The sequence below is a fragment of the Oncorhynchus mykiss genome, chromosome 4 (genome assembly GCF_057628025.1).
Source record: "Oncorhynchus mykiss isolate SJ-2025 chromosome 4, ASM5762802v1, whole genome shotgun sequence".
NCBI lineage: Eukaryota > Metazoa > Chordata > Actinopteri > Salmoniformes > Salmonidae > Oncorhynchus > Oncorhynchus mykiss.
The window spans coordinates 30,106,995-30,134,065 of NC_143025.1; the positions used below are offsets into that span (position 1 = coordinate 30,106,995).

Here is a 27,071-nt window from a genome sequence, read left to right on the forward strand (position 1 = left end):
CTAGTTTCAGAATGGGTGACAAGGAATAAGTTGGTCCTAAATATTTATAAAACTTAAAGCATTGTAATCATTCACTAAACCCTAAACCCCAATTGTCTCAGAACAGGGCAGTACGGCTGGCCCTTGGATGTACACGGAGAGCTAATATTAATAATATGCATGTCAATCTCTCCTGGCAGAAAGTGGAGGAGAGATTGACTTCATTACTACTTTTATTTATGAGAGGTATTGACATGTTGAATGCACCTAGCTGTCTGTTTGAACTACCTGCACACAGCTCGGACACCCATGCATACCCTAATACATGCCACAGTCCAGAACAGACTATGGGACGCGCACAGTACTACATAGAGCCATGACTACATGGAACTCTATTCCACATCAAGTAACTGTTGCAAGCAGTAAAATTAGATTTAAAAAAATTATAATAATACGTTTAAAATGCACCTTATGGAACAGCTGGGACTGTGAAGCAACAAACATAGTCACAGACACATTCATACATACACATGGATTTTGTACTGTAGAAATGTGGTAGTGGTGGAGTAGGGGCCTGAGGGAATGTATTGTAATGTTTTTAAAATTGTATAAACTACCTTAATTTTGCTGGACCCCAGGAAGACCAAGGCAGCAGCTAATGGGGATCCATAATAAATACAAATACCAACACTGGTACCAGGCAGTATTAACTTCTCATTCAAGGGTTTTTCTTTATATTTACTATTTTCTACATTGTAGAACAATAGTGAAGATATCAAAACTATGAAATAACGGATATGGAATCATTTAGTAACCAAAAAAGTGTTAAACAGAAGTAGCCACCATTTGCCTTGAAGACAGCTTTGCACACTTGGCATTCTCTCAACCAGCTTCACCTGGAATGCTTTTCCAACAGTCTTGAATGAGTTCCCACTCTGAGCACTTGTTGACTGCTGTTCCTTCACTCTGCGGTCCAGCTCATCCCAAACCATCTCAAATGGATTGAGATCGGTGATTGTGGAAACCAGGTCATCTAATGCAGCACTCCATCACTCTCCTTCTTGGTCAAATAGCCCTTACACAGTCTGGAGGTGGGTTGGGTCATTGTCCTGTTGAAAAACAAATGATGTCCCACCAGCGCAAACCAGATGGGATGGTGTATCGCTGCAGAATGATGTGGTAGCCATGCTGGTTAAGTGTGCCTTGAATTCTAAATAAATCTCTGACAGTGGCACCATCAAACAACCACCTCCATGCTTCACGGTGGGAACCACACATGATGGAGATCATCCGTTCACCTACTCTGTGTCTCACAAAGACACGGCAGTTGGAACCAAAAATCTAAAATTTGGACTCATCAGATCAAAGGACATATTTCCACCAGTCTAATGCCCATTGCTCATGTTTCTTGGCCCAAGCAAGTTTCTTATTCTTATTGGTGTCCTTTAGTAGTGGTTTCTTTGCAGCAATTCAACCATGAAGGCCTGATTTCACACAGTCTCCTCTGAACAGTTGAGATGTGTCTGTTACTTGAACTCGATGAAACATTTATTTGGGCTGCAATTTCTGAGGCTGGTAACTCTAATGAACTTATCCTCTGCAGCAGAGGTAACTGGGTTATTCTTTCCTGTTGCTGTCTTCATGAGAGCCAGTTTCATCATAGCGCTTGATGGTTTTTGCGACTGCACTTAAAGAAACTTTGAAAGTCCTCACAATTTTCCGGATTGACTGACCTGTCTTAAAGTAATGGCTATCGTTTATCTTTGCTTATTTGAGATGTTCTTGCCATAATATGGACTTTGTCTTTTACCAAATAGGGGTATCTTCTGTATACCACCCCTACCTTGTCACAACACAACTGATTGGCTCAGGGGTGTGTACTTAGTCCCCTCCTATACTCCCTGTTCACTCATGACTGCGTGGCCAAACACGACTCCAACAACATTGTTAAGTTTGCTGACAACACAACAGTGGTAGGCCTGATCACTGACAATGATGAGACATCCTATAGGGATGAGGTCAGAGAGCTGGCAGTGTGGTGCCAGGACAACAACCTCTACCTCAACATGAGCAAGACAAAGGAGCTGATCGTGGACTACAGGAAAATGCGGGCCGAACAGGCCCCCATTAACATCGACGGGCTGTAGTGGAGTGGGTCGAGAGTTTCAAGTTCCTTGGTGTCCACTTCACCAACGAACTATCATGGTCCAAACACACCAAGACCGTCGTGAAGAGGTTATGACAAAACCTTTTCCCCCTCAGGAGACAGCTGCACATTCGAGACCATCCTGACCGGTTGCATCACCGCCTGGTATGGCAACTGCTCGGCATCTGACCGTAAGGCGCTACAGAGGGTAGTGCGTACTGTCCAGTACATCACTGGGGTCAAGCTTCCTGCCATCCAAGACCTAATATAATAGGCGGTGTCAGAGACTCCAGGCACCCAGGTCAGACTGTGTTCCTCTGCTACCGCACGGCAAGCAGTACCGGAGCTCCAAGTCTCGGACCAAAAGGCTCCTTAACTTCTACCCCCAAGCCATAAGACTGCTGAAAAATTCATCAAATGGCCACCGAACTATTTTCATTGACCCGCCCCCCATTTGTTTTGTACACTGCTGCTACTTGCTGTTTATTATCTATGCATAGTCACTTCACCCCTACCTACATGCACATATTACCTCAAGTAACCTGTCCCCCCGCACTCTGACTTGGTACCGGTACCCCCTGTATATAGATTCGTTATTGTGTTTTCATTCTTTTTTACTTTAGTTTATTTGGTAAATATTTTCTCCAACTGTGCAGTTCAAGAAGAGCTAAGGGCTTGTAAGTAAGCATTTCACGGTAAGGTCTACACTTGTTGTATTCGGCGCCTGTGACAAAGTTTGATTTGATTAGAAAAGCATTAAGAAGGAAATAAATTCCTCTAAATTAACTATTAGCAATGCAAACCTGTTAATTGAAATGCATTCCAGGTGACTACCTCATGAAGCTGGTTGAGAGAATGCTAAAAGTGTGCAAAGCTGTCAAGGCAAAGAGTGGCTACTTTGAAGAATCTCAAATATAACATTTTGATTTGTTTAACACCTTTTTTGGTTACTACATGATTCCATATGTGTTTCATAGTTTAGATGCTTTCACGATTATTCTACAATGTAGAACATATAAAAATAAAGACAAATCCTGGAATGAGCAGGTGTCCTAACTTTTAACTGGTACTGTATAATAAAATGCGGTATATCGCCCAGCCCTAGTCCTTGACATATTTTTTTTTTAACCCCTGCTTTAGAAGACTGGAGGTGAATGCCTGTTTCAGCTGCTGTCACTGTCGTACCTGCAGCTCTGCAGCATAAAAAACACCCCACCTGTGTGTGTGTGGGTGTGTGTGTGAGACAAAGACACTGTTGAGGTCGTGAGAGGGGAGGGAAGGTGTGAGTTAGTGAATGATGGTGTGAAAGAGCATGGCCCTGTGGGACCAGGAGTCCTCCAGTAAATAATGGAGCTGTTTTTGAGTCTAGAGGATAGGGGGGATGCTGCTGTTGCTTTCATCTAAAGGTCACAGGAGGACAAGGGTGGGCTTTGTGTTCCTCAAAGGCTGTACCACACCATGCTGTTAAACTAAAGCCAAACAGAGCTTTGGGTAAAGGTGCTGATATCGCCTGGACCCAGCCTTTCTATAGAAACGACCCTGCAACACATGAGGAGAGAGCAGAGAAAATGGGCCAATAGAATCATGTTACCTGGCTTATCACTGTTTTTTTGCCACTGTGGTGTCCATTGTCCAATAAGAAGGCTCAATGTTTCAGCTAGGAAGCAGTGTTTGTGGTTATTGACCAGTGAGTTATTGCAGTGAGGAGGATCGGCACCGGCACAGGGACTATGGGGAGAGAGGATATGACCGCCACCACCACGAGAGATCCAGCAGAGAGAAAGAAGAGAGACACCGAGAGAAGAGACACAGAGACAAAGAGGAGGGGAGACACAAGTCCTCAAGCAGGTACAGCACACATCCACACTCTTAACACACAGTAGACACCGGCATGTTCAGGTAGACAGTGTAAGTAACCAGTGATTGTCTGTGTGTTAACAGTAGCAGCAGGAGGAGACATGAGAGTGAGGAGGGGGACAGTCATCGAAGACACAAACACAAGAAGGTCAAGAGGAGCAGAGAGGACAAGGAGCCCAGCCAGGAACTCTCTGCTGACCAGGAGAACCAATCAGAGCCCACAGAGTGATTCTCTGTCCCTCTCACTAGTCAATAGGGGGACCCGCTGTGACCCTCAGGCATTCTGTTTAACATATCAGACACTGGACTGCTCCTCTAATATATTTCAGTTCACTTTGAAGGTGAAAAACCCAAAGCATTGTTTTATGTATACGTTGTATACAACTTGTATATTTTGACTCATCTGAGAGACGTGTTTTGTTTTATTGAATTTAAGAGATATGTTTGGATAAAGGAGCTGACTGGACCTCAGTTGATTGTTCAAATTTGAGTGAGCTGTGTTAAATATCTTATCCCAGGTAATTTCACGTGAACCCCAACCCTTGCCGAAGCTCTGACAAGTGTCCTTTTCAAATGACTTTATTGATTATTTTACCAAAGGTACCATCAGATATACTACGTAGGCTGACGCGTGAGACAGAACTGTGTTCGATGGTCCTAGACCAGACTCATCCACGGAAACACACACAGAAACCAAGTCAGTTTGTTTTTTTTCTTCTCAAAAGTAGGAAAATCAGTAAGGCCTCCACAATTTTACCTTAATATTACTTTTAACAGATTATGAACACATTTTTACTTTATTTTTTACTCTACTTTTTTTGCCTGTGGTTTGATAATTTAGCAACAGCTTCTGAAAACATCTCAACACAGACGACTACTTGGCAATGTGTCCTCAGTCTCAACAGATGAACATTAAAGCCACTGTCAGTACAAACATAACGAAGAATATATTCAAAGGCCATCAAACAAACGTGAAAAGAAAGAGAAACGGTACTTGAATCAGTATTTTTTTTTTCACATCCAACAGTTACAGTAAAGAAATGCGAGTCCAATTAAATGCATACTCTAACATAGAACTAATATTTCCCCATCCACCCACCCACCAGGGGTGGGGCCACCGATCCACATCCTCGCAGCTCAGTGTCTCGGGGGGGGTTTGGTCAAACTCCTGTCATATGGTTGATTGGCCCCTTCTGAACTCCCCAAAGTCTCAGCTGTCCATCGGGAGTCAGGGTTCTAAGGTCCGCCTTCCATAGCTACATCACTAGTGTAAGCCCATCCCATAAGGTACGGGTCAGCATTATAAGCCAGTCTAAAGCTCCACCCACATTCTTGGTCAGTGTTGGCCCCTCCCCATGGCTCTGCGACTGCAGCAGGGCTACAGCAGGCTGCCTGGCCAGGATACAATGGTCAGGGTGATTCTGCCCCGCAGCTCCTTCAGTAGACGCACCAGGGCTGTGTGGGTCATCCCCCACGTACTCTTTCCGTTCACCTCCAGCAGAATGTCCCCACACCTACACACACACACAGCGAGAGAGAGGAAGAGGGGTTAATGCAGAGATGGACTCAGTCTAGTACAGCAGACCCATAGAGCAACACTTGCAGTGTGTAAATACAAGACTACTGTAATGATTAGACCAATACTGCATATAATTTATCACAGAAAAATAGAAGAATCAGCAGACATGCATTAGGGTTAGTTATATAGGTTCTTTGGCCAGTGTGTGTTCTCGGTTTAGTATTCCGTACCGTATCCTGCCATCGTTGTAGGCTGGCGTGCCCTCCACGATGGAGCGGATGAAGAAGGACTGATTGCAGTTGACCTCCTCCTGCCCCCCCACGATGCTGAAGCCTAGGCTGCCAGAGGCGCTCCGGCGCAGCACAATATCTTTGCAGCAGTACAGGTGCCTGCAAAGGACAAAAACGGAGCTTAGGAAATATCTAGACTGCCGCCAGCATCCAAATGTGTGCCCAGCCATTACTATGTGCACATACTGTATGCAGCAGTGAGATTGCAGAGTCCAGTGGAAGTCTGTCAGAAAAAACAACTGCTTGGCTGTCGTCCAATGAGAATGGGGAAATGATTTTTCCCCACAAGTAAGGCAGAGCTGTGAAAATACAGCGCTGAGAAGGGAGCGATTTTAGTATCAGTCTCTCATACTGCCCAGGGGTGAGTGAAAATTGCATTTAAATCCTGTTAGAACCGTTGCCCATCTGGACTGAATTCCCAGGGTGATTCACTAGTTAGTTTTCACTTTTCTTATACATTTTGCTGGTTGGGGAGAAATTGAGTTTTAGCTACTCCTGTATTTTATATATATATTTTTTTACAGTAAGAGCACCTTTATACCAGCAGTGGCAGATCTGATGAGAAACGGGAATACCCCTCACTCTGCCAGTCTGACCTCTGTCCAAAAGAGAGTGATTGGAGGGGTTTATTAATACCCTAAGCTGCTTAAAAGAGCATGAGGAGAAAGAAAGGGAGGGAGGGGGAGACGGGATGAGAGTGTCAGTGACCAATGTCTGAGACTGGGATGTGAGGATGAGCAAGAGACAGTGAAGGCCATGGAGATAAGGCCTTATGATGTATACAGAAGTGTCTATTCATCATTCTGTCATCAACCTCCATCTCCCCTTCTCTCCCATATCGGCCTTGTAATGTAGCCTGTACATCCTGAGATCTCTGTACCCTCTCTTAGTTGTTGGCCTGTGCTTTTCATTGAGGCCCTCGCTCAAATAACAAGCTGTTGATCAGCTCATCAAGTACAGTGCCTTCAGAAAGTATTCATACCCCTTGACTTAATCCACATTTTATTGTTACAGCCCGAATTCAAAATGAGTAAAATATTTTCTCACCCATCTACACATAATACCCCATAATCAAAGCGAAAACATGTTTTTAGATATTTTTGGTGCAAATTGAATACATAAATATGTAATTTATTTAAGTACTCACACCCCTGGGTCAATACAATGTAGAAGCACCACTGGCAGTGATTACAGCTTTGAGTCGTCCTGTATCAACTTTGCACATCTGGATTTAGGGATTTTCCCCAATTCTTCCTTGCAGATTATCTCGAGCTCTTAAATTTGATGGGGATTGGCGGTGAACAGCAATCTTCAAGTCTTTCCACAAATTTTCAATGGGATTCAAGTCTGGGCTTTGGCTAGGCAACTCGAGGACTTTCACATTCTTGTTCAGAAGCCATTCCAGTGTTGCTTTGGCTGTATGCCTGGGGTCATTGTCCTGTTGGAATGTAAATCTTCACCCCAGTCTAAGGTTGTTTGCACTCTGAAGCAGGTTATCATCAAGAATTCGCCTGTATTTGGCTCCATTTATTGTTCCCTCTATCCTTACCAGTCTCCCAGGCCCTGCTGCTGAAAAGCATCCCCATAACATGATGCTGCCACCACCATGCTTCACAGTAGGGATGGTGTTAGACGGGTGATGAGCTGTGCCTGGTTTTCTCCAGACATAGAGCTTTGCATTCAGGCCAAAGCATTACATTTTTGTCTCATCAGACCACAGCATCTTTTGCCTTTCACGTCCCTTTTTGCAAACTTGAGGCGTGCAGCAATGCCTTTTTCTCAGGAGTGGCTTTTGTCTGGCCACTCTCCCATAAAGCCCAGATTGGTGAAGTGCTGTAGAGACTGTTGATCTTCTATCAGGTTCTCCCATCGTGGCCAAGGAACTCTGTAGTTCTGTCAGTGGTCACTGGGTTTTTGGTCACCTCCCTGACCTAGGTCCTTCTTGTCCGGTTGCTCAGTTTGGCCGGGTGACCAGCTCTAGACAGTGTGTAGTTCCTTGTTTTTCTAATACGCAATGACAGAGACCACTGTGCTCGTGGTAACTTTCAACACTATATCAATTGTTTTATACCCTTCCCCAAATCGATGCCTCGTCACAATTCTATCTCAGAGATACAGTGGGGCAAAAAAGTATTTAGTCAGCCACCAATTTTGCAAGTTTTCCCACTTAAAAAGATGAGAGACCTGTAATTTTCATCATAGGTACACTTCAACTATGACAGACAAAATGAGGGAAAAAAAATCTAAATTTTTAATGAATTTATTTGCAAAGTATGGTGGAAAATAACTATTTGGTCAATAACAAAAGTTTATATACCCTTTGTTGGCAATGACAGAGGTCAAACGTTTTCTGTAAGTCTTCACAAGGTTTTCACACACTGTTGCTGGTATTTTGGCCCATTCCTCCATGCAGATCTCCTCTAGAGCAGTGATGTTTTGGGGCTGTTGCTGGGCAACACGGACTTTCAACTCCCTCCAAAGATTTTCTATGGGGTTGAGATCTGGAACTGGCTAGGCCACTCCAGGACCTTGAAATGCTTCTTACGAAGCCACTCCTTTGTTGCCCGGGCGGTGTGTTTGGGATCATTGTCATGCTGAAAGACGCAGCCACGTTTCATCTTCAATGCACTTGCTGATGGAAGGAGGTTTTCACTCAAAATCTCACGATACATGGGCCCATTCATTCTTTCCTTTACACGGATCAGTCGTCCTGGTCCCTTTGCAGAAAAACAGCCCCAAAGCATGATGTTTCCACCCCCATGCTTCACAGTAGGTATGGTGTTCTTTGGATGCAACTCAGCATTCTTTGTACTCCAAACACGACGAGTTGAGTTTTTACCAAAAAGTTATATTTTGGTTTCATCTGACCATATGACATTCTCCCAATCTTCTTCTGGATCATCCAAATGCTCTCTAGCAAACTTCAGACGGGCCTGGACATGTACTGGCTTAAGCAGGGGGACACGTCTGGCACTGCAGGATTTGAATCCCTGGCGGCGTAGTGTGTTACTGATGGTAGGCTTTGTTACTTTGGTCCCAGCTCTCTGCAGGTCATTCACTAGGTCCCCCCGTGTGGTTCTGAGACGTTTGCTCCCGTTCTTGTGATCATTTTGACCCCACGGGGTGAGATCTTGCATGGAGCCCCAGATCGAGGGAGATTATCAGTGGTCTTGTATGTCTTCCATTTCCTAATAATTGCTCCCACAGTTGATTTCTTCAAACCAAGCTGCTTACCTATTGCAGATTCAGTCTTCCCAGCCTGGTGCAGGTCTACAATTTTGTTTCTGGTGTCCTTTGACAGCTCTTTGGTCTTGGCCATAGTGGAGTTTGGAGTGTGACTGTTTGAGGTTGTGGACAGGTGTCTTTTATACTGATAACAAGTTCAAACAGGTGCCATTATAATACAGGTAACGAGTGGAGGACAGAGGAGCCTCTTAAAGAAGAAGTTACAGGTCTGTTACAGGTCTGTGAGAGCCAGAAATCTTGCTTGTTTGTAGGTGACCAAACTTACACCATAATTTGAAAAAAAAAAAAAAAAATCCTACAATGTGATTTTCTGGATTTTTTCCCCTAATTTTGTCTGTCATAGTTGAAGTGTACCTATGATGAAAATTACAGGCCTCATCTTTTTAAGTGGGAGAACTTGCACAATTGGTGGCTGACTAAATACTTTTTTGCCCCACTGTATACAGACCGTTCCTTGGACTTCATAGTATAGTTTCTGCTCTGACGTGCACTTCACCTTTGGGATTTGGTTAGTTACTTTTTAGGTACATAGACCGCCATCTTCTGTACTGGAGTGTGAGGCCAGTGACAGCCTACCTACATACAATTATCTTCATTAGCCCTGTTCCTCTAAGAAAGTAAAAAATATAGCCCTAGACACCACTTCTCTCCTCCCACTACACCATCAAAACCCTAACCCCGCCCAGCCTCTCTAACCCTTTCACACACTCTCCCTATCTACGTCATACAAATATAAATATAAACACATGCTCCACCGTTTCCTCCACTAAACACTCATCACACAGACCTGTTTCAAGGTAACCCTATCATCCACAATGTGGCATTCAAAACTGTGTGCTTAAACCGTAGTCTTACTCCACACAACTTCCTCTCTCCTACATCCCAGTGTGACCTGAATATCTACCCCCTCTCTCCTCACAGCACTCTTAGCCACCACATCAGCGTTCTCATTACTCTCCACACCCACATGGGCTTGAACCCAGCAAAAGCTTACCACCACTCCCATCCTCTCCAATCCCATTAACAGCACCATCATCTCCACAAACAAGTCTCCCCTATCCGGTCTGCCCGCCGTAACACTACTACTCAACACTGCAGCCGAATCAGAGCAGATCAACACTGAGTGGTTTCACCTCCTCCACCCGTCTCAAACCTATAATCATGGCCATCAACTCAGCTGTATACACTGACATAATCATTTAACCACTTACATAATCTAACATTTAAATCTGGGATATACACCAGTGGAGGCTCCTCAGAGTAGGAAGGGGAGGCACCATCCTCCTCAGTGAATTTTATCCTAGATAAAACTATACTAAATATAATCACATCACCAACTAACTGATCAGAACACTGTTTTGCCAAGAAGGTCTACAGTAGCCTCAACAGCACTCTGTAGGGTAGACAGAGCTATGGATGCAAGCACTGACCATCCATGATATCAACATTATTGTTTTAACCATGTTATGAGGCTGTACAGTGTTTGTTTACATTTAGTGTTTACAAACATTGGTGAAAACAAGCTCATATTTTGGGTTCTCATGGAGTGTGACAGTTCAACTAAGCTCATGAGGCATTTATTTATAAGTTATACTCAAGAATCAATGGATATATATATATACACACACACATATATACTTAGCAAAAAAGAAACATCCTCACTGTCAAGTGCCTTTATTTTCAACAAACTTAACATGCTTAAATATTTGTATGAACATAAGATTCAACAACTGAGAGACAAACTGATCAAGTCCCACAGAAATGTGACTAACAGAAATGGAATAATGTGTCCCTGAACAAGGGGGGGGGGTCAAAATCAAAAGTAACAGTCAGTATCTGGTGTGGCCACCAGCTGCAATAAGTACTGCAGTGCATCTCCTCCTCATGGACTGCACCAGATTTGCCAGTTCTTGCTGTGAGATGTTACCCCACTCTTCCACCAAGGCACCTGCAAGTTCCCGGACAATTCTGGGGGGAATGGCCTTAGCCCTCACCCTCTGATCCAACAGGTCCCAGACGTGCTCAATGGGATAAATAATTAAGCCAATTTGTATATTGCTGATTCATGATTTAGGCTAGGATTTGTGCAGATATCCAAGGGTTTGTGATGTTCAGTAATGAGAACAGATGCGGTAATAATACATTAATACAAGACTGTACTCGATAAGATATGAAAATATCTGAAGAGTCGATTTGGGAAATAGACTCTATAGACATTTTCCCATGGTGCCCTAACTTCCCAGTCAATTGTAGTTTACATGATTAGTTTAATCACGTAATAAATTACACATTGATTTGATAAAATAACAGTCTTCGCATTTAATGATAGTCACAGACACAGCAATATATACATCCGAAAATGGATGTAGCAACTACAGATTGCCCCTTTTTAAGTCTATCAAAAGTGTGCGTTTGAGCATGTCTATTAGGCCTATGGATTATGTTTTTTAATCTACGTGAATTAGATTGAGCAATAAAAGGCTCACTTTTATTCAATAGGCTGGGATCCGCACTATGCAGCTGTTGCAAGAGCACATTTTTCACTAGCTGTCCACTGGTCATTTATGAACATTTGAACATCTTGGCCATGTTCTGTTATAATCTCCACCCGGCACAGCCAGAAGAGGACTGGCCACCCCACATAGCCTGGTTCCTCTCTAGGTTTCTTCCTAGGTTTTGGCCTTTCTAGGGAGTTTTTCCTAGCCACCGTGCTTCTACACCTGCATTGCAAGCTGTTTGGGGGTTTAGGCTGTGTTTCTGTACAGCACTTTGAGATATCAGCTGATGTACGAAGGGCTATATAAATACATTTGATTTGATTTGATTTGAAAAACAAGGATTGATAGGCAGCTTAAACTTATTGAATTCAACCCTTATTGGGTTCAAATACAAATTTAGATTTGTGGACAGCTATCCATAATAACCACAATCCGTAAGGCGCAAATAGCTAAATGTGAGATTCACATCGATGTGCTATGTAGATATCAATAATAAGGGATATCCGTATCACCGTAGACTACACCATCGGTGTCATCCTTACCTCCAAGCGTTTTTTCAAGTTGGATAGTCTTTGGGTGCTGACAGCAGTCACACCATTGCTAGACATAGCTTGGACTGTAGGCTACAGAAGCCTATTCCTGCTCATTTCCTGAGATCCATCAAACACATTCGTTGTGTCATTATAGCGGTCTCTGATTTATGGTCAGACTCACTCACGTTGAACAAATTTAGATGTGCACCTTTTTTCAATGCCGATTTGAATGTCATTGAGAAACAGAGAAGTGTCAAAGACTTAGCTCGCATTTCTTAATTTAAAAGTAATCCTTGAAGTACTCATCTAATTTTTCAAAAGTATCTAATCTGATAATATTTTAGCTTGTAACGGATTACAGCTAGTTTTTTTTGTAATCCCTTACATGTAACGGATGACATGTAATCCGTTTCTCCCCAACCCTGATTTAGGTAATATGGTGACAACAACAGTATGTAGGCTGTGTAGCAGTTTGGCTTGGAAAGGTTTCTTCGCATGGTCACATACAGCTGATATCTTGGGCATTGAAGTCCACAAGCAACTGGAAGAGGTGAGAGGAGAGCATATAACGTAGATGTGAGAAGGAATACAACATGGCTGCTATGAAAATGAACTGTGTTTACACGTGATCAGGGGTGTACTCACTCCACCGATTCTGTTGAAAAAAATGGTCTTAAACAGAAGCAAACGGAACAAAACAGGGATAAACATAACTGAACTTGTCCAATAGAAACTCTCGTTTGCAACTGTTGGACTAATGATTACACCCTATTGTGTCTCTCGACCTGTGTGCACCTACGTTGTAAACGTTCATTCATAGACTAGGTTGTAGCAACCTCATGATGGGTATAGGGAATATTTGAGTATCATGTAGTAGCCTAAACCTATCGCTGTTACATTTAACTGGGTGAATGAAATATGAATGACAGTCATCCAACATGCTGTAATAGAAACAAGGCCATTCTCATGAAAAAAAGTGTCCTCCCTCATCTGAAACGGCACTGATATACACCCCTACCATTGATTGGCTCCTTTGAACCATCTGTATATATCCTTAGAAACAAATACAACTGAATCTATATATCTCTCCACACACCGTCTCACGTCCACACCCCATTCTCTCCTGCCCTCAATCATGTCCACATCTACGCTTGGTTTCGGAAACAGCCACGGAGGAACGTTCCCCAACACAATTGTCAGCCCTATCTCGCTCTCCCCCTGTCCATATTCTACCACCTTCTTCCCGATTTGTCCACCCATACATCATCTGATTACCCACTCCTCGCACCCAGCATTCCCATGACCGCAGAATATCCTTCTGAACTCCCTTTCAACCTCTCCCAGTATGCTAAAACAAGTTTGTCCCGCCTTATCCTCAGTGGCAGTTCTCCACTATCCACCTGCAATGCCTCAACAGGTGTCATCCTGAAAGCACCCACACACAAACTCAGGGCCCTTGACTGTATCCTTTCCAGGCGCCGTAGTACCGTTTTGGCTGCCGATCTATATACAAAGAACCCATAATCCAAAAATGACCTGATCAATGCGTGGTACATATACAACAGTGTTTGTCTATCCGACCCCCAATCATATCCTGCCACTGCCCTCATGAGGTTCAGCACCATTCGACACTTCATTTCATTATGCTCAACATGTCTCTTCTACGTAAGCCTCATCAAACCACATACCTAAGTACTTAAACGCAGACACCCTACCTACATATGTATATGTGCAGCCTACCATCTTTATCCTTCCTCTTAGAATACACCATAAAGCATGACTTGGACACAGACATCCTAAACCCCCATGTTAGAGATCAATCTTCCACAACTCCCATAGCTTCTTGCATCTTCCTCATCAAATATTTCACAATCCCAACTCTCTTCCACATAGCCCCATCATCGGTACACAAGGCCACTCCCTGTCCCATCTCCTTAAATATGCCATATCATCAGGGTGAACAACACCGGACTAACCACACTTCCCTGAGGAGTACCATTGTCCACAGCCCCATTGACAATTCAGACCCCCACCCTCACCTGTATGACTTGATCGAACAGACATCCCCCAACGCACTCAACTTGATGAACAACCCTACCCTCCACATGGTATCGTAAGCTTTCTCAATGTCAAAATACACAACACTCATCACCTATTTTATTGTCAGGGCCTTGGCTATCTGTCACACCCTGATCTGTTTCACCTGTCCTCATTATTGTCTCCACCCCCTCCAGGTGCTGCTTATTTTCCCTGGTGTATTTATCCCTGTGTTTCCTGTCTCTCTGTGCCAGTTCGTCTTGTATGTTTCCAAGTCAACCAGCGTTTTTGTTTGTCCTGCTTTTTGTATTCTCCTTTTTCTAGTCCTCCCGGTTTTGACCCTTGCCTGTTTCTGGACTTTGTACCCGCCTGCCTGACCATTCAGCCTGCCTTGACTACGAGCCTGTCTGCCACTCTGTACCTCCTGGACTCTGATTTGGTTTTTACCTTTTTGCCGGTCCACGACCATTCTCTTACCCACCCCTTTGGATTAATAAACACTGTATGAGTCCAACCATCTGCCTCCTGTGTCGGCATCTGGGTCTCGCCTTGTGCCTTGATACTAACTGTCAGCAGGGCATCCTGACATGCACTGTAAACTGTGGGACCTTATATAGACCGGTGTGTTTCTTTCTAAATTATGTCCAAACTATTGAATCGGCCACAGGTGGACTCCAATCAAGTTGTAATTGGATGCACCTGAGCTCAATTTAGAGTGTCATAGCAAAAGGGAGTGAACACATTTCTTTATTTAATTTTCAATACATTTGCTAACATTTCAAAAAAACATTTACTTTTTTTCATCATGGGGTCTTGTGTGTAGATGGGTGAGAAAAATCGAATAAATGTTTTATTCAGGCTGTAACACAACACACTGGAATAAGTCAAGGGGTACAAAAACTTTCTGAAGGCACTGTATGTTGGTCTGTCAAACAAGGCTTCAAAATATACCAAACAAGTGGATATTGGTGTCTGGGCAACAGTACCACCGTGTTCAGACTGAGTTCTAAACCTTGGAGTGTAATGTGTATAATTAGCATTCTTCAGAGAAGGGAGGAGAGAGAGAATGAGATAAGAGAAGGCTACCTGGTGGGGTACTGCCACTCACCTGGGCAACTGCAGCCATGACACCCACAATGGGGAGTAGTCATCGGTGTGTGGCAGCGTGGCGAGGCTCTGCTTGGTGCTGTCAGTGGGCGAGGGTGAGAGGCAGGGGGGCGAGGGGCACTCTGGCTGGATTTCCTCTGGGGGCCTCATCTCCAGGACCTTGAGCACCACAGGGGAGGTGGTGTTCTTCAGGTTGGCCACAGCCTCGCCCCGCGTCACACCCGTCAGGTCCAGCCCGTTCACATTCAGCAGGATGTCACCTGCAGAGAGATGGGAGGACAGAACACAGTACCACTCAGAACAGCCACTCAGCACAGTGTTGCCCTGACTACTGTCCATTCTGACATCTTTCAAAAGCAAAAATTCCCAGCGACAAGGACTTGTCTCGACTGCCTATTTGAATATTCCATCACCTCCCGCAGGAACACAAAGCAGTGGGAACAAAGAGCCACCTGCACATGAAATACCTCCCTGATGATCAAGGTGGGCTTGGACAGTACAGCACTGCACAGCCAGCTGCCATCTGGAGAGGAGGCTTACTCAAAGGACAACATCCACTCCTTTGATTAGGATGCACTATGCAGATACACTCAGTTGAAATTGGGATAATTCTTATGTCGATGGCTGTATACACAAGCATATCCACATAACTGGTATGCATGGCAATACACTCTCAAAACCAGGCCTTTGATAAAGGTCATGGTATAACCACACTGAATGTCATGCACACTTCCTCACTCTCCTCACACATTTCCATCCACAGTTTTTATGCGAGTAAAGTCATACTGTAAAAGAAAAATCACGACAGCTGAGATGGAAACAGGCCGTTTCAGTACAATTTGATGGATGGCAACAGATCATTTGTTCGTTCGACATGGTGGGATCTTTTGGTGTCTGTAAAATGAATTATCTGTGAATGGTGGTGGAATCGCAAATAATTATATCATCACCATCATATCGAAGTGAACTCGGAGTCACACGATGATATGGTGTGTGGTAGAGGTGTACCGAGTAGTCGGACAAAACGAGTATCGTAACGGATATGGGCAATTTTCTGGATACGATTATGATCAGAGTATTTTTTTGTAATAAGGGTGCCAGCACCTAAGCATCTTTCTCATGTCAGTCAGTCAAGTGAGGCGCTGCGTTTTCTAAGTAACTCAAGTGGCTAGTTTTCCTGTCTGTAAAGAGAAGGGCGGTCTCTCCGTTGAATCCGCTGCTCTGATTGGATAGAGTGAAGCTGTATTTCTATGTCCACTCCACATCACAATTTCACCCGATCACTTTCACTTCTCTGTTTCGGTGGGATCATTCAGACTGCTGCTGCCTCCTGTTAGCCCGCTACTATGATAAATCAAATGGCAAGGACGTTTGCTATCAAGCTATCAATGTGCATAATATCTAACAAGGGGGCGAGGGTAGGGAAAAAAATGTGAAATGCCTGACGTGCATTCTGACAGATAGCAAACTTGTCTGCCCGCTGCAAATTGAGGACACACAGACACTCTGCAGCTCCTAATATGCAGCTTGTTTGGTCTATAAAGGTGCATGGAGGTATTTTTCCAACATCTACTTAGGCATATTAAAACATTTACGTTTTTTCCAATCACAAGTATCACCCGATACAACTATCTACTGTCAATTTATGTATACAATTACGAATATGGCCATGTCACCTAGTGTGTGCTCCTCCCACTGCGACTAGGGGAAACCATGCAGTTTATCAGGCTACAGATGAAACAAGTTATGATGAACTTCACAACTTTGAAGGTTTTGAATGATGTTCAATGTACCCTGGACAGGAAGCTGCATTGTGTATCTGTATTCATAGACTTGTTAAAGGCGTTTGACACTGTGGACCATACCGTGCAGAGATAGAAGTGTGTTGGGTTTACTGGTCATGCTCTGGAGTGGTTTGTGAACTACCTGTCAAATCAAACCCAGCGTGTTAAGTCAGATGTAAGTCGGACACAGTAGACTTGTGCTCGGGTGTGCTGCAAGGATACGTTTTAGATCCCCTGTTGTTTTTTAACTATATCACCAACATTGGGAGACATACTGAGACAGCTGATATACATTTTTATGCGGATGACACTGTGCCCTATTCAAGTGGAAGCAGTTTGACTTCAGTTTGCCTGCACTCACACACACTCATCCATTGTCTGTTTGCTGTTGTATTTGTGCTGTTGCCAGTGTTTTCTGTCTGTGTTGTCTGTTTTGTCTTACATCGGGGTTTTTTGGTTTGTTTTTATAAGCCCCCATCCCAACAGGAGGCCTTATTCATCATGCCAGTCCATCGTTCTAAATTGACTAGCCTGGCTAAATAAAAACATGATGGTGAAAGTGCAGGCAGGCAGGCAGGCAGGCACAGGCAGGCAGAGCGGGGTCTTGTCTGGTCTCTCTGTACTGTGGTTTTCTGAGGCGGATCCCTAGGATCAGCAGGAGGTTCTGGGTTTAAATGCCTCCACTGCCCTTTGATGTCTGGCCCGGCACAGAGAGCTCCCTCAGATGTTCTGACACCCCACACACACCGGAAACACAACTATACTTTCACACACTGCAGTACATAGCCATAACAGGCCTGCCACAAGTGTATCCAATCATTTTGGGAGTGCGTCTGTTTGTCTATTTCAGAGCTGACTAATTTTGTATAATGAGCTGATAAAGTGCAACCTGTCATTTCCTCTGGAACGTACTTAATCAAATTTGAGGTGTGTGTATGTGTGTTAGACTCAATTTGGTGAGCCCTGATCCACAGCACTACCCCTGTGTTTCCTGTTGGATAAATAACCTTGGTAATTAAGCACGAGTCTGACTGTTTATCTCAATCAGTCTGTTCTACATAAGGGACAGGTCACACACACACACAACTCATGACAGATGAAGCCCGTCCGCAGTACCAACTCTGGAATTGTGATGACCAGCAGGGACTGCACGGAACAGAGAAACTAAACTATCATGCCAATATTGGAGCAATTCAAGGAAAAATGGGAGAAAAAAAACTCCCTTCCCGGAATATTGGATTTTAATCTACCGTATGACTGAGTGAGAGTGTGTGAGTGTCTATTGTGCGAGTGTGTGATGGACTCTGTGGGTGTGTGTGGGACTGTTTGAGTGTGAGTGTGAGACTGTGTGCGTTGTACAGTAGAAGGTTTGTCACCAGGCTGTACCTTTGCAGATGGTTCCCTCCTGTCCCACAACTCCGTTGGGGTCCACATTAGTGACGTAGACCGGGAGATCCCAGCCACGGGAGGACATTCCCCCTGCCACCGTCATCCCCAGGGAGTGATGGGGCTCCTTGGACAGCGTCACCGTCTTCTCATAACATGCCGGCTTCTCACATGAGTCCTGTAGAGGGGAGTGGTGCAACGTGAGAAATCTGTTGAATGGTTACACTGTAATAGATGTTAATTCACTATATAGTGTTTATTGTGTCGTTTGTTTCTGCCGAATGGGTTTTCTTGTGTTCTAAGCATTGAAGTTTAGTGTGTAAGACTAAGTACAGTGTGTGATGTTCAGGATTATTTAGAATAGTTGTGGTTTGTGGAAGTGAGAGAGTGTATGTACAGATGTCGGATCTTAATTTGACACATGAAGAAGGAAAATAATACATATTTAAAAAACACAACCAGGGGCAGTTGAAAGCGCTGTTTTTTTTATTGTATTATTATAATAATGTTTTAAGGGTATAGATCAGCTTTAATATTGCAGATTTGAAAGTGGCCTTTTATTGTCCCCAGGGCAAGGTGCACCGGTGTATTTATCATGCTGTTTAATCAGCTTATTTGATATGTCACACCTGTCAGGGGGATGGATTATCTTGTCAAAGGAGAAATGCTCACTAACAGGAAGGTAAATGCATTTGTGCACAACAAATTTTTATTTTTATTTCAACTCATGAAACATGGGACCAACACTTTACATGTTGCGTTTATATTTTTTGTATTTTTTGTGGCTTCTATCAATGTAATTATCTGCCTCATTTCCAAATGCCATATATCTTTTTTGGTAAATATATATATTATTTTAAACATATATTTTCCCCTAACCCACCCCTCCCCTAATTGGAATAAACTAAAGGACAACAATACTTAGGCTTCTACTTCCAGCTTATACATACTATATACATTAGTGATCTTTTGTTTGTTTTTAGTCCCCTCCCATCTATCTTTGAGGACCATCCAGTTTTGATTTCTAGCTGCCATATATTTTTCCACTCTGCTGTTTCACAAAAGTTCTGAACCTTTCTATTCTCATAGTTAATTAATATTGTAAATTAAAGATACAATTTTTTCCTATGAGTATTATATCATTGATCGTTTGACTATGACTATAGCCAGCAGTGCTGTCTGTGGAGTTTGCGCTAAATAAATGTATCTGAATCTGCAACCAAGAACAAGCTACAGCATATATATACACAGCACCAACACGAGTGATCTAATGACTCTGTCTCTTCGCAGTGACATCTGCAGAGCTAGGATGAGTGTATCCCCCATATATATAACATTATTTTATATTGTTTGCAAAAATGTTGTATCATAATTTAAATTGAAAAACTTGAAGTTTTGAATCCGGTGTCTAAAAGCTCACTAACAGGAATGTAAACAAATAATTTTATGCAATTTTTTGGAGAGAAATAAGCTTTTCGGATGTATGGAAAATTACAGGGATCTTTTAGTTTAGCTCATGAAACATGGGGCCAACACTTTACACTTTACTTTTTGTTGCGTTTCTATTTTTGTTCAGTATACATAGCCTAACTATACAACGTGGGCGGGCATCCACACTGGAGGAAAATCTATTGTTTTACAGTAGGCCTGTAAATCAGCTGATGGTCGTCCACAGGTTAGCCTACAGAATGTATTGGAATATATGCCACGTTCCTAGTTCCAACTAGTACGTGAAAGCAGCATTAATCAAATAACAAGGGGCCTATTGCAACCATCGATGGCACTAGATTATCGCCAGCTGATGTCTCATTAAACCATCAATGCGTGCTAAATTCACCTGCACAGCTTATCTCAATTACAACCATTGTTGGTCCCCTCATTACCGCTCCCTAAAAGATGACGTTGGTGTAACCTCCTTAGTCCTGCTTGCAACCAAAGTCTTTCAAGATATGTTCGGCCTCTGGTTCGTCTTATCATCGGAACAACTTTTTGAACCGATTAAGAGAGATTTATCTATTTGACAAGCATTTCCTCATTTACCCCGGCAAATCTACTGTGGCAATTTACCTAACACTTTGTATGAACGGAAACTGGTGTTTTGATAGGCTACAGTAGAATATAGTTTAGGTGTAGCAGCCTGCTGTATGGCTGCATTTTGGATCCACTTGACACCTGTCTATCTTGTGTTATTAAGATACATAAAATGAGGGTTGTTGATCTGTACGGTTGCATTTTAGATACATTTTTGTACATTTGAATGTTGCATAAACAGGACATAGGCCTAGAGTAGCAGCAGGACATTTATTCATATTCTGTCTGGTGCTTTTAGCGTTTTGTGTACGCGAGTGTGATTGGATGATTTTGATAGCTGGCACTGGTCCAAATGACTTGACTGTTCCAGCATAGAAAGAAAGAGAGGTTTTCAGCGAAGGTGTCGAAATCACGAGGCTCATTAGAATTTCCCGATTCGCAGGACATTTTTCCCGCGACAAAACAGTGAAAAAAATGAAGATCCGACATCTATACTGTACAAAGTGTGTATCAGGGAGAGTAGAGTAGTGCAAGTAAAACATGGACACATTTGGGGTTGATGTGATGTGGCCTGTGCTGCTTCTCTAATGTGCTGCACGCACACATTTCTGACCCTCAAGTCACATGCCATGACTACCCCAGGACACTACTCTAACCACAGCTGTCACAAGCACTAACCAGTACTACTGCACATGGTGGTGTATGCGTGTGCAAGGCATGTATGATGTAAGAGTGTGTGTGAGCGCGGGCGAGTGTGTGCGTATATGTCTGTCTCTGTAGCTGTAATTGTATATCTCTGTGAATGCGTCTGTGTTCAAATTAAAGGGGTGTACGGCCTTGTTTTTCTTCCAGTAAAACTAGGATTGCTGACGGCCCTAGAGCGCCTACAACAGACACACACACACACATCCAGTAGGAGCCAACTTCATTACTGTGTTTCAATATTAAAACACAATATAAAGGCCTGGTGAGATTTAGCCTAAATGTGATCTATAGTCCTGCTGGAGGTGACTTGGCTTATCTCAGAACAATGATACATTGTTATTGTTGCTACCTGCTATCGCTGCGGGGTTCTTTTTATTACAGCCTCATTCTCTCTCTACTAGCTTTTGATGCCAAGGTCTTTATCTGAAGAACACGGTAAGATTCCGCCGTCACACGTTCTCCACTTTTAACAGTGTGTCTGTGAGAATTACAACTTCAAATCTTAGAAAGTGAGGTGTGAGAGCTGTGAAGTTAATCATTATTAGAATAAGGGAAGTTGTCAGCTCCAATAACGGAGCTGGAGAAAATCCTGTTTTAGCGTGTCAGTGGAGGGGGTGTGAATCCTGTAGGTTGGTGGCGATGTTTTCTTCAGGGATAATAAGCTGAGAGAGAGAGAGAGAGAGAGAGAGAGAGAGAGAGAGAGAGAGCACGAGAGAGGAAGCAAACAAGAGAAGGAAGCGAGAAAGCCAGAGAGACTGTGTAGAGGGAGAGAGAGAGAGAGAGAGAGAGAGAGAGGTGGCTGCTCCGGACTCGCTTAATGGCTCTCTGAGAGGAGCGGAACACTCTGACACAACTTAGGATGACACACTCCTCTTTGATGGAGGAATAATACGGCTCAGGATCATTTTCACATACAATTTTATATTTAGCATGAGAAGAAGAGGCAGGAAAACAAAGTCTTTTTTTGTGTGTGTGTGTGTGTGTGTCAAATCAAATCAAATGTTATTTGTCACAAACACACGTGGTTAGCAGATGTTAATGCGAGTGTAGCGGAATGTGCGTGTGTGTGTGTGTGTATAAGGGCTCTATGCAATCTGTGTTGCTGAAGCGTTACAGATTGCGTAATAGAGATGTAAAGGTCATTTCTGACTGAGCCGACATCTGCAGCGTTTACAGTGAACGGCAGTCTCTGCTAAAGCGGGGACATTGACATCCCGGTGTATGAATAGATGAATAGATGCCCTATGTACAGTATGTAAACGTGTGTGTCCAACCTGAAGAAAAGCTCCTCAATCAAAGCAGTGTCTGACGTATTTGTGTTTGTTTGTGTGTGTGTTTGTGTGCATATGCTCGTACATATGCATTGCTCACCAGTAGCGTGTGTTCCATGTCCACTGGAGAGTATGGTGGGGGGCCTTCCATGCCCCATGGAGCCTCCTGCAGGATGTCAGGGTTAGGCAGACAGATCTGACGAGAAACAATGAAGTGGACCCGCTCCTCACTTGCCTACAGGAGACAACCAGATGGACAACCAAGCTCAGACCCAGACAGACACACAGAGCAATGCAAACTCAAGAAGAATGTCATGGTTAAGCTCTCATAAATACTCACTGAACACAGCTTCAGTAAAGTTGATCCAGACAAATCCTTAAAAACAACTTTCACTGCCACGTAACTAGACCCAGACACAGAAAACACACTGCTACTGTGTCTAGAACCTAAAAGGGTTCTTCGGCTGTCCCCATAGGAGATCCATTTGAAGAACCCTTTTTGGGGTTCCATGTACAACCCTTTCCACAGAGGGTTCTACATGGAACCCAAATTGGTTCTACCTGGAACCAAAAATGTTTTTACCTGAACCAAAAATGGTGCTCCTATGGTGACAGCCGAAGAACCCTTTCTCTAAGAGTGCATAGCTGTTCAAACAGGCCCATCTTGCTCTTCCCAGATGCTGTGTTGGGGGTAGAGTATGAGCTATTTCCTGTTGACATTCTCTACCCTCTCCTACCACCCCCTGAAGAGAGCTCTAGGGAAAGAATCCCCCACAGAGAGCTTGGCCAGGCAGTAAAATATATCAAACATTTTATTACCCCCGATAGGTTAATCAACATAATAAACAGATGCTCTGTTACAAATCACTCACTCACTCTCACTCACTCACTCACTCACTCACTCACTCACTCACTCACTCACTCACTCACTCACTCACTCACACACTCACTCACACACTCACTTACACACTCACTCACACACACAAACACACACACTCACACACACACTCAAACACACACTCACACACATACACACACTCACACACTCACACACACACTCACACACACACACTCACACACACACACACTTCACCCTTTACTTGGTTCAGTAAGCAGCCTGGCTATGGCTCTAACACCTCCCAGGAGTGGGTAGTCTACAGTATATGTGAGTAAATTTGTTCAGGTCGGTGTGTGTGTGACACTCTTATCCTCCCATTAGAACCCCATCCTGCTGAGACAGAGCTGCTCCATAGATCATAGATTAGTAGTCAGGTCATTTTCTCTTCGGTCTCTAAGAACACTGCAGTCTTTCTGCAGCCCTCCTTCTCTCACTACCCCTTTTCCAACTTTAAACTCCTCATTTTTCTTACTCGTCTGTGTGTCTCCCCTCTCTACAGCCTTTTCCTCCAGCTTCTTTCACTCAGTCTCTTTATTACTCTGTGTTGTCCACCCACTCACACAATGACTCACTCCCTCATTCACTCCCTCATTCACTCGTATGAACTTGCACACACACACGTGCGCATATTACACATTCAAGCGCACACACACGCAGCAGCTCAGCCTTCAGAGTTGCTCTTTTGAGAGTGCCTGTGTTCTCTGTGGAGCTGAGCTGACTCCTAAATTACCCAGTCCAGCTTGTAATTGCCTTAATTGGACTAATTTAATTGGTTTCCCGCCAGTTCTTAATATCTGACAGAAACAGCCTGATGTGAGCAGCCATGTTGAGTCCTCAGAGACCCTCAAGAGCCAGCCAGTCTCCTCAGATAAGAACCCAGAGAACACAACTACATCCCACAGTCAACAAGAAACACACCACCGCAATTACCCAGCATCCACCAGGAAGCAGTGCCTCAGCCAAGCAGCAGAGCAGCGCCCAGTCGACCACAGACACACCACAATTAACCACAATTAACCGCAATGGACGGGGTCAAAGCCAGCCAACAGAGTGCAATTTACCAGAACCACACTCCGCTAATAGTGATACTATACCAGGAACCCAGAGCATACCAAGCACACTACCAGACACACACCATTACCAAGAATTGTAAACGACAACCAACCAATGCTCCCTTACCCCTGACCCCTGCAGACTGACCTGGATGAGCAAAGCGGCATGTTCAGGCGCTCCGTAGCGCAGGTCGTGTCCGTTGATGGCGAGGACGCGGTCGTTGACGCTGAGCTGCCCGTCGTGTGCTGCCAGGCCGCCCTCCAGCAGGTGGAAGATGAAGACGCCATGTCCCTCTGGTCGTCTCACCAGCTTGATGCCCAGCTGCTCCTCTGGGGTGCTCTTAGCCAGGACCACATGGATGCTGTCATCCCTCAGGGGATGGCCGTGGGAGAGGCCGTGAGGCAGGTAGCCACCGGCCGCATCGTGGGGGTGTGAACGGTAGCGGTGACGCTGCTCTCTCAGCACTGTGAGTCGCAGCAGCTGGCAGGGCTGTTTGAGGGTGGCCAGGGCGTAGCAGTGGGGAACATTGCTGATGTCTATGCCGTTCACCTGAAGACGAGCGGGAGAGATATGTAAAGGTGGAGTTAAGTCTCAGATTATATTGCAGGTTATATTGAAGAGTTTATGTCCAAAAACGTTATGTCCACAAATTGTTCACATTTGTGTTTTTTTTATCAGAGATGATTGCTTATGGGTAAAATATTGTTGTTCTCAGATTTTTTTATTCATAGATTTTAGAAATGTTTTGCAATGCACTGTTTAGCTGGAATGGAGTATTTGTGTCCTGTATATTTGATATGAGTTTGTCTCACTACAGATCTCATATTACTATATATATATATGTTTATTTATTTGCATTTTAAATTTTACCCCTTTCCCCCCCAATTTCGTGGTATCCAATTGTTTTTCAGTAGCTACTATCTTGTCTCATCACTACAACTCCCGTACGGGCTCGGGAGAGACGAAGGTTGAAAGTTGAAAGTCATGCGTCCTCCGATACACAACCCAACCGCGCCTCCAACCCGGAAGCCAGCCTCACCAATGTGTCGGAGGAAACACCGTGCACCTGGCTACCTTGGTTAGCGTGCACTGCGCCCGGCCCGCCACAGGGGTCGCTGGTGCGCGATGAGACAAGGATATCCCTACCGGCCAAGCCCTCCCTAACCCGGATGACGCTAGGCCAATTGTGCGTCGTCCCACGAACCTCCCGGTCGCGGCCGGTTACGACAGAGCCTGGGTGCGAATCCAGGGTCTCTGGTGGCATCATATTACTATATTGAATACTTAAAAAAAATATATATATAATACTATTGATGTCACAAATGTATAATTTGTACACTTATTTATAAAGAATGTAGTTATTTCTTACATTTAACTATGTAAAACCTAGCTGTACTACTTATTTATAAAGAATGTAGTTATTTGTTAGCTGTACTAGATGTACTACGTATTTATAAACAATGTAGTTATTTCTTACATTTGACTATGTAAAACCTAGCTGTACTACTTATTCCTCAGAGTTAGGCGGATACAGTATGTAGCATTCTGCTTAAAACATGATTATTGGTCTCTCTGAAATGAAACCATCAAGTGATAGATTTTCAACAAATACATGTCTGTCATTGAAACACCCAATGCCATGATTAGATAGTGAAAAAACACACCAATCTCTTTCATAATTTCTTTAAACAATAAAAGCTAATTTGCCAACCTTTCTGAAAATGGATTTATAGCATTTTGGAATTAATATGTTAGGTCTATAGCTGTGATGTAATTCAAATTCGAACACAAAACACAATACATACAGTCACATACATGGCGAGTAGTACTCCACCGTACTCCAAACAAAAACACACACTGACCTTGAGGATAATGTCCCCGGGCAGCAGGCGTCCATCCCGGGCGATTACCCCCTCCCTGTAGATGTCCTGGATGAGGATGCGCACCAGGGGGGTCTCGTTGCCCCCCACGATGCTGATGGCCAGGGGCTCCGAGGGCTCACGGTTTATCTTAATACTGGTAACCTCACCATCAGGGATCAAGTGATGGAGCTGCGGTAGGGCCAGCACTGAGAGAGTGAAGGAGGTAAATATATATATATATATATATATATATATATATATATATATATATATATATATATATATATATAGAGAGAGAGAGAGAGAGAGAGAGAGAGAGAGAGAGAGAGAGAGAGAGAGAGAGAGTGTGATACTCTGATTTCTATGATGAGAAGGAAATCTCTCAAAGACGCAGTGCAAGGCCAACAGAGAAAGAGACAGGTATATGTCCGTTCAATATATATATATATATATATATATATATATATATATATATATATACAGAGAGAGAGAGAGAGAGAGAGAGCAAACAAGAGAAGGGTGCGAGAAAGCCAGAGAGACTTTGTAGAGAGGTGTTGAAGCAGCTGTCTCAACTCCCCTGGGTTAACAAAACAAGCTTTACAAGCCGAAAGGGAGAATCCACTTGGCTGATCATCCTTTCTTATGTTTGTATCATTAGTCACATCTGTACCAAGTATGCTTGGGAAAAACCTCACATTTAATTTTCTACAAGGTTATTGCTTGGGTGGATAGAACATCATACACACTTTTACACAGGGTTTGCACCGATACACAGTGACTGTACAGGCACATAAATTAGATCTAAAATTCTCACAAATACACAACCACAACCTCATATGGTACACACACATATGCACCCATGCACTTAC

General features: G+C 43.7%; 2 protein-coding genes across 11 annotated transcripts in view; one reads left to right on the forward strand and one right to left on the reverse strand.

The window, feature by feature from the left end:
- fip1l1a (FIP1 like 1a (S. cerevisiae)) overlaps nt 1-4,467 on the forward strand; it is a 45,529-nt gene extending 41,062 nt beyond the window's left edge. For all 6 annotated transcript variants that reach the window (XM_021599403.3, XM_090231828.1, XM_090231830.1 and 3 more), the window contains 2 exons: nt 3,827-3,973; nt 4,067-4,467. In XM_021599403.3, coding sequence (XP_021455078.1) covers nt 3,827-3,973; nt 4,067-4,211 — 292 coding nt within the window. In that variant the 3' untranslated portion in view covers nt 4,212-4,467. The remainder of the gene's footprint in view (nt 1-3,826; nt 3,974-4,066) is intronic.
- Nucleotides 4,468-4,547: 80 nt separating this feature from the next.
- The window catches only part of lnx1 (ligand of numb-protein X 1), a 69,408-nt gene continuing 46,884 nt past the window's right edge, over nt 4,548-27,071 (reverse strand). For 3 of the 5 annotated variants that reach the window (XM_036968590.2, XM_090231824.1, XM_036968591.2), the window contains 7 exons: nt 26,203-26,408; nt 24,488-24,889; nt 22,490-22,624; nt 18,383-18,560; nt 15,214-15,472; nt 5,732-5,890; nt 4,548-5,496 (listed from right to left, as the gene is read on the reverse strand). In XM_036968590.2, coding sequence (XP_036824485.2) covers nt 5,361-5,496; nt 5,732-5,890; nt 15,214-15,472; nt 18,383-18,560; nt 22,490-22,624; nt 24,488-24,889; nt 26,203-26,408 — 1,475 coding nt within the window. In that variant the 3' untranslated portion in view covers nt 4,548-5,360. Of the gene's footprint in view, nt 5,497-5,731; nt 5,891-10,695; nt 12,610-15,213; nt 15,473-18,382; nt 18,561-22,489; nt 22,625-24,487; nt 24,890-26,202; nt 26,409-27,071 lie in introns of those variants that run through there. The other 2 variants (XM_090231823.1, XM_090231825.1) reach the window with 1 other exon arrangement.